This window comes from Simochromis diagramma, unplaced genomic scaffold, assembly GCF_900408965.1.
Source record: "Simochromis diagramma unplaced genomic scaffold, fSimDia1.1 OVJJ01000361.1, whole genome shotgun sequence".
NCBI lineage: Eukaryota > Metazoa > Chordata > Actinopteri > Cichliformes > Cichlidae > Simochromis > Simochromis diagramma.
Window position 1 is genome coordinate 7,380,469 of NW_024386860.1, and position 13,386 is coordinate 7,393,854.

At 40.3% G+C, this 13,386-nt stretch overlaps 1 protein-coding gene across 1 annotated transcript; it reads left to right on the forward strand.

Moving 5' to 3' along the window:
- The first annotated feature begins 7,372 nt into the window (after window positions 1-7,372).
- trim35-28 (tripartite motif containing 35-28) lies at window positions 7,373-12,814 on the forward strand. Its single transcript, XM_040030226.1, has 6 exons — window positions 7,373-8,031; window positions 8,868-8,963; window positions 9,660-9,890; window positions 10,002-10,024; window positions 10,246-10,364; window positions 10,900-12,814. The coding sequence occupies exons 1-6, from the start codon at window positions 7,618-7,620 to the stop codon at window positions 11,472-11,474; spliced, it is 1,458 nt and encodes a 485-aa protein (XP_039886160.1). The 5' UTR covers window positions 7,373-7,617; the 3' UTR covers window positions 11,475-12,814.
- Window positions 12,815-13,386: the final 572 nt, after the last annotated feature.

The window sequence follows — 13,386 nt, forward strand, 5'->3', positions numbered from 1 at the left end:
GCGTGCTTGTTTCGACACTTCATTGGTAAGGGGACAGGCTTAGGTACACACTCGCACTCTATACAACTTACATTTAACGATGAAAAGACTTCCTCGGATATAATTCGTCATAGGTGTGAATGCTACTTTGTTTTGTTTTTGCGAAACTGCTACCTTTATATAATGCACCCAGAATAAACTATTAAAACAGTACTTGATTTTAAATCCCTGAGTGATGACAAAACAAACAGCAACAACAACAAAAAAATGTCACTTGTGCAGGTTCAACTTGTAAACAGAAGGAACTCACAGCACCTCTGTGGATTTCCTGTGTGACATTCAGTCTCAAAAAATATATTCACCCTTTCAGCTGTAGTTAAGTAAAACAGAGCTGAACAACAGTGCTGATGTCACAACAAATATGTACAGTTTATTTTGCAGATGGAAGCGTGCAAAATCCACCACCCTGTCACAGTCATGATGTATTCAGAAGTGAATTATTAATGAATCTCATTGCTAAATGTGTGGTTTTAAAGCTGCACCCTTAAAAACGCCCAACATTACAGTTACCATCAAATCAGTGCCATACACCCTACGTGATTGTCCATGATCATCTGAACCATCTGGGCTGGCTGTCAGGGAACAATCATTAAACCTTAGTACCATCAGTCTAAGACACAGTACTAGACAACAGACAAAAAGAGTTGTAATGACCAAACAGTTAAAACTGGTTTGGTTTGACAGATAAGCCTCTTCTGAGCATTAATCACTTAGTTCTTCCATGGTGCACACAGGAAAATCAGTCCATCACACTTTACTGCTCTATTGTGAGCAGAGTAACAAAGCTAAGTTGAGGAACTCCTCCATAACCTGGTGTTTGGTAGAGCACAGCACATTACTCTTGCTGTCTGCTCTTACTGATAGTCAGGCTTCAGCCTAATTGAGGAAGGCATCCTTCACCTGTCTGTGAACTTGGGATTACACCGAAGACAAAGTTTTGCAATGTCTCAAAGTATCATTTTCACAGTGAATAGTGGGAGGAGGTGTTCTATGTGCATGCTGCACGCTCAGCTCTGGGGCATCCCAGGCAGGAAATACAAGGCGCTGAAAGGTCAGGTTGAGCTGTTTTCCTCTTCCCGAGCAGCAGGCAGCAGATTGGCAGGATTTTATAAAATTGCAGTGTTTGCAGTGATGTTTGTTCTATATTTGACCAAAAGGGCCAAAATCCTCTCATCTGTCACTGCCGTGCTTTGAGAGCAGCACATAAGGATCAGATTTGGTGCATTAAGCTGTGTGGCTGCTTCACGGCCACAACAGATTTCTAAAGTCTCAATAAGCATGTGCATCAAAGCCTCATGAGGCAGAATGTGATATCAAATATTACCAAACTGGGGAGTGCTAAAAGTAAGAAGTTTTTTCTCTCTATTTTTTGGTTTATTTTAGTTTTCCAAACAAACAAAATCATTTCAGGAGTTATAATTTTTTCCCCTCAGAATCTATTTTTCATGTTTTTTCCTTAATTGACTCAAAAAACTAAATATTTCACATCTAGTTTTAATTCATGTTAAACACCTTGCTGTCTATATAGTGTGCATTCCCAGTTCCTATTATTTCACCACATATTCAGTCAGCGCTAAAAGTTGGAAACTACTTTTGGTCTTTTCAAATTATGAGAGTTTTTATTAATACCAGCCAATCAGGACTGACACTGTGAGATTTAGGCTCAAACCCTTCAGGTTTAACTACTCTGAGGGCTTTCAAAAATGACAAACAACACTTTAGATAACAGTCTAAAAAAGTTGTTTAAAAACAGACAGACAGTAAAATTGCCTGTTTAAAAGTTAGATTTTCTCCAGTTCATCAAGTGATAAAGTAAAATGTTCTCTCTCAACTTACTCCCACACACTGATAGAGTGAACTTAGTTGCCACTAACCTGTGGAGGAGTTACTCAAGTGTGAGCTCAGGCTGGTATACTATCATGTGCATGTGCCAAAGGCGTGGTACCGTCAACTTCAGGTATCAGATGAGTCAGAATAGTTGCACGTCTCTCGTTGTCATTTCTTGTGGCGATGCTGTCCCGGTTGAGGTATTCCCTCTGATAGCACTTGAAACAGATGCCCAGGTCATATCATCCTCATCCTCTGGAGTTCTGGCAAAGAGGCTGTAGCTTGAACTGATTGGTACAGGGTTTGGATCATCAGGTGGAGCACTTTGTCCATTTTCTCCTTTTTTCTTCTTCTGTTGGGTTCTGATGGTATTCTCAGTGTGAACGAGATGGTGTCTTGCATTACATGGCTGCTATGGCCTCCCTGTATGCCCTCTCTCAATGCCCTGCCCTGATCTCATCATCGCCTCAATCACAATCTTGATGTTTATGTAGGAAATTTGCTAGGACCTTTTGCAAGTGATGAGTCAAGACTTTTCTCTTGAGCTTCTCCTTTCCCTCTGTTCCCGCATTCTGCTTCATATTTCCACAGATGTAATGTCTTTTCAGTTTCTTTTCTTCTTTATTCTATGATCTATTTTTTTCCTTCCAAATAAATTAGCTCATGCTGAGTGTTCCTCTCTGTGGAGCCCCAAAGTTTTTTACCCAAACATACGTAACACTTATAGCACCATCACCATATTTTCCCCTCATATAAACAGCATCCACCTCTTCAGTCTTCAGTGGGGTTTTCTTTACCAGACCTATCCCCATGCTCACAAATGCTTAATTCTATCTATCTGGCACATTAATTTCTATCAATGTCACCTCAAATCCAAACTGTCTTTCGCTACAACCAGGCAAAACAGTCACAACAGACTTAAACGTTCGGAAAACCCTTGTCCTCAATTTACTTTCCCATTGAGAAAGTACTCTTTGTTCCCTGAGCACTGAATTTACTCAGCCTTGTGATGACAAATCTCTAGACCAAAAGCGGGCAATCAGTTTTTGTGCGGGGGTTTTGTTTGTTTGTTGTCTTTTCCCCAAAGAATTATCACAATTTATTTCACATATCTGACCTCTGAGAACAACATTTCTGGATACACAATGGGAATACATCTAGGGTCTACACTGTTTGGCCTTTTTGTGTCTCAACTATGGGAGGTAAAGCTAAAAAAAATAGATTATTCCAGTATGATCTGTTTCTGTCCATCTCACACCCCTCATTCAATCAACCAAGGCGTCAATGCTGAAGCTTGTTATGGAAATCTGAAATAAACCTCAAACAGTCAGTTTGAGTTTGAATTTACTTTGCAAAGGGATCAGCCAACAGCACAGCATGCATACTCCTGTCATGCATACATGACAGGAGTATGCATGCTATACAAAGAGGCATCGTAAGTCTAGATTATGTGTCTGTCTGCCATGATCACAGTATAAAGTCAGTGTGCAAAAGATACTTTACAGCTCAACATGTGGTATATCTGAAAGATCACGCTGAGAAAGAATAAGACTGTAGGGAGCTTCTCACTGAGTAGGTTCAGCTTTACACAGAGAATCTTAAAATTTTCCCCAATGCATAAAAACTTTTATGCATTGGGGTATTAATAAAGTCTGTATGACTAAGCCCAGTAGCCCCTGGTTACAGTGGCTTAATATAACATACAGCAAACAAAACACTTTCTGAAGTTGCATCAGAAAGTGCTCGGACTCTTTCACTTTCTGCATAACTTGTCTTACAGTTTCTAAATGTCTCAAATGACTTGCATAAATGGCCTAAAATTCATGAACCATAAATAACAATGAGAATATTTTTTGTGTTTTTTATAGAATTGCTTAAAAGTCAAAATATGAAATTGCTCACTTAATAAAAACTTAAGACCTTTAAATTCACATATCTCAGAAATGCACACGTAGATTTGTGCAGTTTATCCCACTCAGCGTGGCGCATGCTCTCGAGCTCTGTCAGAAATGTGTGAACTGGACTCTTCACAGATACTCTGGGGGGTGGAAACCTTATCTGAACCAAGTTCCTGAGGTTACTTCAGTAATATATTTTGCTTTGGGTCATTAAAATGCTGAAAGCTAAACCATTGCCCTATTCTCAGATCACATGCACTGTGGGAAAGGTTTTCTTGAGTACCTCTGTGTGGGACTACATTCATCTTTTCTTTAGTTCTGGGCAGCCTCCCTGTGCCTCTGCTGAGAAGCGCTGCCATACTACAATGCTAAGGCTCGAGGATGGTGCTAGTCCAGGGGATATGTGGACTACGTGTTTGGCAAAAAAAGGTTCCTGGAGTTTGACTCATATTCAGTTGTGTGTCTTCCCAGTTCAGATGGTGATTTTTTTCCTTATGCGCTCACCGCTCACTTTACGTTTAAGTCAAACCCTCACCACGGTCTCCATGTAGCCGATTGCCAGAGGAAGCAGAGAAATACTGAACCTCTATTACAGCGATGCGTTGGGCTCTTGATCACCTCCCTGACTCAGGCCCTTCTTGCTTTATTTCCCATTTTAGCCAAACGGTCAACTCTAGATGGAGTCCAGTCCAGACACAGTGATTTGGTTATGCTTTTGTAAAATAATTAAATTTTCCACTGCATTCAGGTTCTGCCATCTGTTCACGGCTTTATTAACAGCAAAAAGTATTTTTTAATGTTGAGGTTGTCAGAAAAAGAGCATTAGTTTCACAGCAAATGCATGTTTGTTTGTTGGTTGGTTAAATGAGGACTTTCTGAAGCCTCTTTACAGTTTGTTGTCTAAAACACCAAACTTGCAGTGAATTGTTGCTACTGGGAGCTTCACTGTTTTGGTTCCTGTTTAAAACGTTACCAAGATTGTTCAAAAGACACACATACAAACCCAACCACACATTTTCCACATGCTGTCACTGTCCTTCTAAAAGGAATTTTTCTCTTTTATTTGTTTTCTTTTACTTGTTGTTGCAGAATTCACAGTGTCTCTGAGTTTGGTAACTTTACCGTGCTCAGTGGTTTTCAAGTATTTTGAGGCAAAAACACACTAAAGGTTAAACTGGATTATTCACACCTGCCAAAAACAAAAAAAACATATCTTACCCACAGAAGAACAGTGTCATCAGTTCTTATCTTAACTGTAAACACTTTTCTTAAAGCAACACCATCATCATCACTCCATCATCAAATTTTCTACATTTCTGTTAACGGTCTGTTTGTCGCAAACAGACGTTAGAGGCTGAGTTTAATTCATTTACTGACAAAGAGAGAAAACACACATTAATAAAAGTCAAAGATGTTTTCATTGAAAAACTCTCCTTGTTATTTTTATTCAAATTTCCAGTGGATAATGCAGGAATATTCATTTCACCATGATGGAAGTGTAGTAAAAATCAGATATAGTGAAAGCTTTTGTTCAGCTCAAGCCTTTCCTTTGAGAAGCCAAGTTTCTCTCGAAAGGATGGGTTAGGTTTCCTTTTCAGCTTGCTTGGCACCATGTCAGCCAACTTCTCCCCACAGTGGAGGCATTTAGGCTGAAACTATGGCCAAGCTAAAAACTCTGTAGTTAGTAGATTGTGTTGGCTGCTTGTGTTTTGCTTTAAAACAAAAGCAGTCCCCCACCACCACCACCACCACCACCCTCGCAGATTTTTGTTTTCCTCATCAACACCAGTGAGGGCCTTTGATGTGCACTAATGGTAAATGCAACTGCAGTTAAAGGGAAAGTTTACAAGATGTTGGTGATGGTTTGGAGATGATGGCACACATAAAACAGAAAGGAGGCAGAGCTGGAGTTGGCAGCTCCGTTTAAGCATTTTGGAGACAAAGTAAGAAAAGCAAGACTGAGATGATTTGAACTTGTGCAGAGGAGGAATAGTGGATATATTGGGAAAATTATCTTAAATATGGAGCTGCCAGGCAGGAGGAAAAGAGGAAGACCACAGAGAAGATTCATGGATGTAGCAACCCCTAAGGGGACCAGCTGAAGAAAGAAAGCTTTATGGTCAGTTGCAACGACAATTTATGGTTGAAGCCACATTTCAAGGGGCACACCTTTGGGGAACCACTCTTTAACAATCACCACTCAGAGTACGTCACGCAGTGGTGCTGCAGTGCCATCTGTTGGATACCCCGCTATCATCTCTCAGAACAGTGTTTTGTAAAACAAATCTACTGTATGATTGCATCAGTGTGACTAAAGGATTGATGTTCCAAATAACGCAAAGACTGTTTAATAAACTAAGATAAACAGAGGAAACCAGATTAAGTGCAAAATCCTGCTCCAGCTCTTTTATAAACTCTAAGCAGCAAACAGGAAAATGTTTTAGATTCTTCACTGGCAAGTAAAAATAAAGAGAAAATATACAAAAACAATGTGCTTGTGTGCTGCAGTTATGTATCTTCATAGATTATGCTTGCCTGGTTTAAGAATCGGTTAAGTCACCTTAAGTTATTTCTACTGCACAATGACAGCTGCTGTGTTATCTGAGCTTCCAGGGAGACGTGTTGGTACTCCATGATGTACATCAAAATATGAGGCGAAAGTAAAGGAAACACAAAAAGTAATAAAACCATCTCAAATAATATTTATTCATTGTGACAGCCTCAAGCGGCCTAAATGTACAAAAACTGTCATTCATTTGGGAAATGCATAGTGGGCATGCCTTTTTATAAATCTATGCCGTAGTTCATAGGTTTCATTTCTCCTTTCACTGGGGTGAAAACACCTTCTGTTTTATATGGGACCGCAACATATTTTTATCCTTTGCTCTCCCCATACTGAAAAAATGTTCTACATTTTGATTACCTTTAATTTTTGAAAATCAACACCCACCGTAAGGGAAGATAGTTTTCTAAAATCTGCCTGAAAAAGCACCAAAACGTTTCACTGTGGGTCTCCTGCAGGCTAAAGTGTTATTTAGTTTCCACGCTGCAGCAAAGTGGAAAAATGTTTGTCACTGCAGATTTCAAAGGTTGTGCAGATTTCTTTGGAATAGGCTTTAAAAAAAAATAACCACAAAGAGAAAGAAAGACAGCCACAAGAATTGCAAACAGTCACTGGGTGAAACTTGCTGACGTTACCTGGCACAGGGTTTTCCCCTGTGGTGACACCTATCTGTCAGTGTCATGAGAAAGCTGTCGCTCTGAAAGAAATGTGCTAGCAGATGGATGGATGGCACCATCTCTGAAACCTGAACTGAAATAACAGCAAGGAGCTCATATAAATGTTACTGGGAAAACTATGATTGAAGGAAAAGAAGAAACCTCATGTTCCTTTAATCGCTGGCTGTTCATGGAATTTTTTGAATGTCAAATTTCAGAAAAAATAAATTTCTTCACATCCTTTTCAGCACTAGAAGCGTGTCCCTCATTTTCCCACACAAACAAACTCTTTGTCCTATATTGGGTTTGTTGGGATCAGCTCATCCTGCTCCCCACCAGATATTTATTGTTCCCTCCAGGACCACTAGAGGGCAGTGCTTGAAAAAACAGTGAGTAGATCTGCTTCCTGTATCACATACACGGAAAAGGAGTTGCGGGAAGAAGTTGTTGAACTTTGTCAACGCAATGATAGTAAATCTTCGTTATTTTTTGCTTTCTGTTTTAATCTAACCAACATTTCGCCAGTTATTTCGCCTAACCCACGGAGGCGGGTGGATACGTGTCTGTCTGCCTTTATTTGTCGATTTTCGCTGTTTTTGAAAGCGAAAGCAAATTGAAGCGGGCCTGTGAAGCCATGTCTGACAACATGGATGAGGATGAGCCTTTACCTCTCCAGCAGGAGCTGACCTGCCCTGTATGCCAGGGCATATTCCGGGACCCGATGCTGCTGCCCTGCACCCACAGCTTCTGTCGGCAGTGTCTGGAGGAAAATTTTAAGTACAGCAAAAAGTGTCCCGTCTGCAGGGAGGAGTGTGAGAAAGACAAGGCCATCGCCAATCGTGCGCTCAATAGCACCTGCGAGTCCTTCCTTAAACAGACGAACAAACGACCGAAAACCATTCAGCCCAGTGACGCAGTCTGCAACCTGCACCTGAAACCCCTGGAGCTGTACTGCGAGAAGGACGAGGAGCCGGTGTGCGTGGACTGCGTCACTCTGCACAGCACCCACAGGCTGTACACACTGAGCGATGGGGCGCCCATGTGCAAGGTAAGAGTTCCCCTAACCAGTTTGTCAGATTCTTCTTGAGAAAGAAAAAAAAAAAGTGCTATGCAATCCTGTTTCCACCAGCAGGAACTGGTTTGTTTGAGATTTCTTAAAAGCTAACAAACTGTAGTTGCAGCTGCTCATTTAGTAATATGTTACGTAAAGGTGTTAACAGTAAGTTTACCAAACGTGGTTTAAGGCCAGTGCCAGACTAAAAAAGAAAAATTGAATGTGGATTCAAATTACAAATACGTTTTTAGTTAGCGTTAATGTCCTTTCTATCAGCTATGTAGGCTCTGATATAATGTCATCAGCAGCAACGGTGACAATTTTGGATCTTCTGTAAAAAGAGATAATCAAGAAGTATATCAGATGCCCGTTATCTGCCATCAAAGACGGAAAATTGTTCACAGGATTGTTATTGCAGTCTGTACAACCACCTGAAGCACCACAGTGAATGCTTGTGAATATCTTGGCCTGCAATAAACGTTGTCACCCTTTTTTGGTAACAGCTCTCTGGTAACTCTATCCCCCTACAACAATTGTTTTAAAGCACAATCTTTTGGGCAGCAGTGGCTCTGGTAGCAGAAAGGGTCAATCCCCAGATCCTACAGTCTGTTGAAGTATCCTTGAGCAAGATACTGATAGATGGATAGACATAGTAGAAAGAACTTTGAATGCTCATATTAAATAGAAGGCACTATATAAGTATCTCCTATAAGTACCAGACCATTTACAATTTGATATCCTGTCATCTGTCTAACATATGTATATTTGTGTTGTGTGTGTAACCCTTGTCACTGGCCTAAAACATTTTGTGCTAATGATGTTTTTTGCAGAAGGAGCTGAGCGAGAGAGTCCACATTTTTGAAAAGAAAGTGGACTCGTACAAGAAAACATCTCGCAATCTCAAAAACGCAGTGACCTATATCAAGGTAAGGTGACTGACATGTCTCACGGTGTTCTTATTACATGAATAGTGATTAAGCTGGTTATTAATAGCAGCAGGACTGGTATTTTGAATTCAGACATCTTCAGTTTCTAAAGCGTGGCTTCCTGGGGCGATCTGTAAAGTACTTTGCCCCCTTATGTTAAACTGATCCGGTGCAGGTTACATTCCAAAGGAAAGATGAGACTATAGGACATGTAGACGGGAAATTACGGAGAGAAATATTCCTCAAAAGCATCGCAAATACGTACAATGTTATCCACAGGCAAAAAGTAAGATACACAATTGTGTACAGTGATTCATGTGTAACTTCTGTGGACTCACAAATACATGCTTCAATCCAGGCACTAATACAAAGCAATTTGACCACACATGCACGGTTCTGTCTATTGAGAACAAGAAAAGACTTTTTCATTAAAAAAAAAAAGTAATACATTAAAAAAAGACAAACACAGAGAGAAAGCCCAGATGTCTCCATTTCAGTCTGTGACATGAAACAAAAGTTACACACAAATCACTGTACACAATTGTATGCTTGTGGATCATATCGTTCATATTTGCAATGCTTTTAAAGCATATTTCTGTCCATAGGTTATGGGGTATTAATTTCACTGCTTCACGTTAATATTTTTCTGGCACACAGCACAAATGTACAGTACAAATCTGCTCTGTCTTAATACAGTATCAGGCTGAAGAAGCAGAAAAGCAGATCAAAGCAGAGTTTCAGAGGCTTCACGACGTGCTCACCGCAGAAGAAGCGATGCGTCTTAAAGCACTGTCTGATGAGGAGGGGGAGAAGATCGCTGGCATACAGAAACTGATTGAAAGCACAGAAAAGGATGTTGTCGCTATGAAGGAGCTCATTGATACAATTAAGAAGGAGATGGGCAATGAGGATCTACCACTCCTCCGGGTAAAAAAAAAAAAAAAAAAAAAAAGTCTGTTATCACAATGTCGTTTTGTGTCTCACGAGCGCTTTACATGACTTGAATCAAACTGATTTCGGTCACTTTTTTTGTTTCAGAATTTCCAGAATTTAAAAAGACAGTAAGTCCCTGCAAAACTCGCTGTAATCAGAAATAATCTTTGCAAAAACAATCTCTGTTATAGATTAAATACATCTAAAAAATTCATTACGATGATGTTTTTGATAAATATTTGCACAATCGTCAAATTACGATTTTTTTTTTTATATATAGCTCTCTGCTGTCTTTTGCTAAGTTACAACTGTCTCTCATTAACTTGACACATTGCCGCCTCTTGTCTAGAGCTCACTGGTCTCGTTCAGAGCCTCGCCTTCCCTACGGATCCCTTTTGAACGTGGCCAAACACGTTGGTGGTCTGGGCTTCAACGTATGGAAGAAAATGCAGTCTCATGTGAAATATTGTGAGTACGTTACACGGTGGGATTTTGGAACAGTGGAACTGCCTTTATTGCCCGAAATATAAAGAAATTTTAGAAGACACACGTGCACTAGAGTGCTTCTCATAGGCTAATCTTTATTATAAGAATTGTGAATGTAGATCAGTATTGCACTTCAGTCATTGCCTGAAAACCAGTGTTGAATGGACTGAGCTGTTCATCATGTATTTGGTATCATTTGACAGTGATCCAGATCCTCCATGAAAACTAAGCTTGAGCTTGAGGATGGCTATACTACAGTATTTCAGGACCGAATACAAAAATAACTAGTCTGTTTATTTATTTCAGACAGAAAGAAATGCCACTGAACCTTGGAATCAGTACATTTTAATACTAGTTAGTCTTTTCCTGCCAGCACTTAATAGTGGATGTTTGTAGTCTTGAGCTCTAGAACAGTGCATAGAGATTGTACATGACTTTCCTACATTTAGTACATTTAGCATATCTCTTCACAAGAAATTTGACCCCCATTGTGGCTTTTCTCACCCTGTGTGTGCAGATCCAGTGCTGTTGAACCCGAACACAGCCTCGCCTTGGCTGTCTTTGAGTTCAGACCTGGTCAGTGTGAAGGAAAGCTCAGAGCGGCTGACCGTCCCCGATAACCCACAGCGCTTTGATCCCTGCGTCTTTGTCCTAGGTGCTGAAGCTTACACCTCCGGGAAACACAAATGGGATGTCTTTGTAGGTGACAACCCCAAGTGGATAGTGGGAGTGTGCAGAGAGTCATTGCAGCGTAAAAAGAAGTTTACAGTTGCAACAAACCGCGGTGTGTGGGCCTTAGGACTGAGCAAAGGGGTGTATAATGTAATGACGACTAAGCGTGAAGAGCTGCAGCTTCAGCAGCGACCTGAAAAGATTCGAGTCAAGCTTAATATAGAAAAGGGAGAGGTGTCATTTTGGGATGGAGGGTTAGGGAAGCACCTGGTCACACTTACACACAAGTTTGAAGGTGCGATATTTCCTATTTTTGGTCCCGGCCTCCATAGCTCACCCATGGCTCTGGTCCCAGGAAAAATAGCTATACACATGTCAACAACCCAAGATAAGGTTATTGACGTGAAGATGCAAGATTGAAAATCAATGATGAAAAACCTTTAAAGCAAGAGAAACTCAACAAGCCTTTATCAGTCGATCAGGGGCAACGAGAACATCAAAAAAAAGTTTAAAAGATTAAATCTGCCAGTAGATGAAACATCAGTTTAAGTATAAAGATGAAAATAATGACACTGACATAATGTTCGAAGCGTGTGATAAAACACAATGTCAGAAACACAATTTAGAGTGAAATGCCTAAACTTTAAAACATGCAAACCAGCCTGCAAAAGACAGTCAAGATGAAACGTGTTGACGGCGTGCAGAAGACAGAAACCAAGAAGTGATCAAAGGATGACACTTTGTGCCGTAGTGCTTTTGCTGAGAGAAACCGAATCCACTGATCTTTTGGCACCTTGCTAGTGACCGACCAAAGGAGGAAAAAGTAAACTGAATTTGGGATGTCACGCTATGTTGTATCGAAGATGATCGCTATGATCGAAAGGTTCTTGCTGTGTTAATATTACTGATATGATAGTCTCATAAATAATTAACAGTGACTGTGACATATGACACCACCAACATAGGTGGTGATATTACAGCTTAATGCGGGCTGCCGTTCAGGCTGTGATTTACAACCACAGTAAGGATGTGGTTATTTATATCAGAGCGATGAAATATCAGCCTGTGGTCCACACACAGACACTCACGCTTTCTGTCTCGTCTCTACTCATAGGTGTATTTTGTTGTTTCTTTCTTTTTTCTTTGTTTTCACCTTGCATTGCATTGATGGAAGATTTCAGGCTGTATTGATTTGTTTATGAGTTCACAGTGTTGCCTTCACTGTTTGTTTTGCACAACAGTTGTCTGGCCCTCTGCACCTCCCTACCCTCGTGTTTTGAGCGTAGTTAATGTGGCCAAACAGAAACAAAACACATGACGAAAACAAAGGATTGGACTGAGAGCTTTATTTTTTTTTTTAACCATTCAATGAAATAAAGGCGATGATGGTGATTAAGTTTGAAACTTCACTGTTATAAAGTCACTTGCTTCTGGGTTTTAGGGGATGATATTGTAGTTGTTGTTAGCCTTTGATTCATTTGATTTCTGTGAGGAATCAGAAAATTTTCTCAAATATACACTTAAAAAAATGCGTTTCAAATGCTTTTGGTGATGCTGATGTTTTGGATTAAAATGCTAAATGAAACTGCTGATTGTTGGGATTGTTGGGATAGTTAAATTGCTATGCTGGCTGTCATTCACTATACTAAGTTCATGCTTAGCAACACTTTGTGATATAAAATATGCTACTACAGTGTGTGTAACCTCTAAACATTAACACTTGTGTGTCGGTCTTCAATTAAAAACTGTTTCAAATTAAATGTGTGTTGAGTTCTTTTCAAAACGTTTGCAAACAGTATGGAGAACTTTTATTCAGCAGGGAGCAGATGAGTTCAGCAGTGGTGAAAATAATACTTTAACTTGTTAATTTGCAGAAAATCAATAAGTGCTTACAGATACCCAAACAAACAAAAAGCAAGAACATAAGAATGAGAATGATGGGGACAGATGTAGCAGTGTAGATGCAAGGAGTAGAGGTAGTGATGGGAGATGAGTTTAAATACCTGACATCAACGTTCTGCACAAGAGCAGTGAAGAGAGTCCAGGATGGTGATGAGTCTGTATACCGGCAGGAAGTTGAGCGGCTGGTACTCTGGTGCAGTCAGCACAATCTGGAGCCGAACACTCTTAAAACTGTAGAGATGACAGTGGGCTTCAGGAGACACCCCTCAACTCTGCCCCCCTTCCCATATCAGACAGCCCTGTGTCGACTGTGAAGATCTTCAAGTTCCTTTGTACCACCATCTCCCAACTCCATCCTCAAAAATCCAAGTGTAAACCTTGAATGTCTCCGCTGGGTGGCAGTAATGGGATGGGTTATTCGCTGCTGCAC

Coding starts and splice junctions, on each gene's coding strand:
- trim35-28 (XM_040030226.1), top strand. CDS start 7,618: ATGTCTGACAACATGGATGAGGATGAGCCTTTACCTCTCCAGCAGGAG. Junction 8,032..8,867: donor ATGGGGCGCCCATGTGCAAG/GTAAGAGTTCCC, acceptor TGTTTTTTGCAG/AAGGAGCTGAGCGAGAGAGT. Junction 9,891..10,001: donor AGGATCTACCACTCCTCCGG/GTAAAAAAAAAA, acceptor TTTTTGTTTCAG/AATTTCCAGAATTTAAAAAG.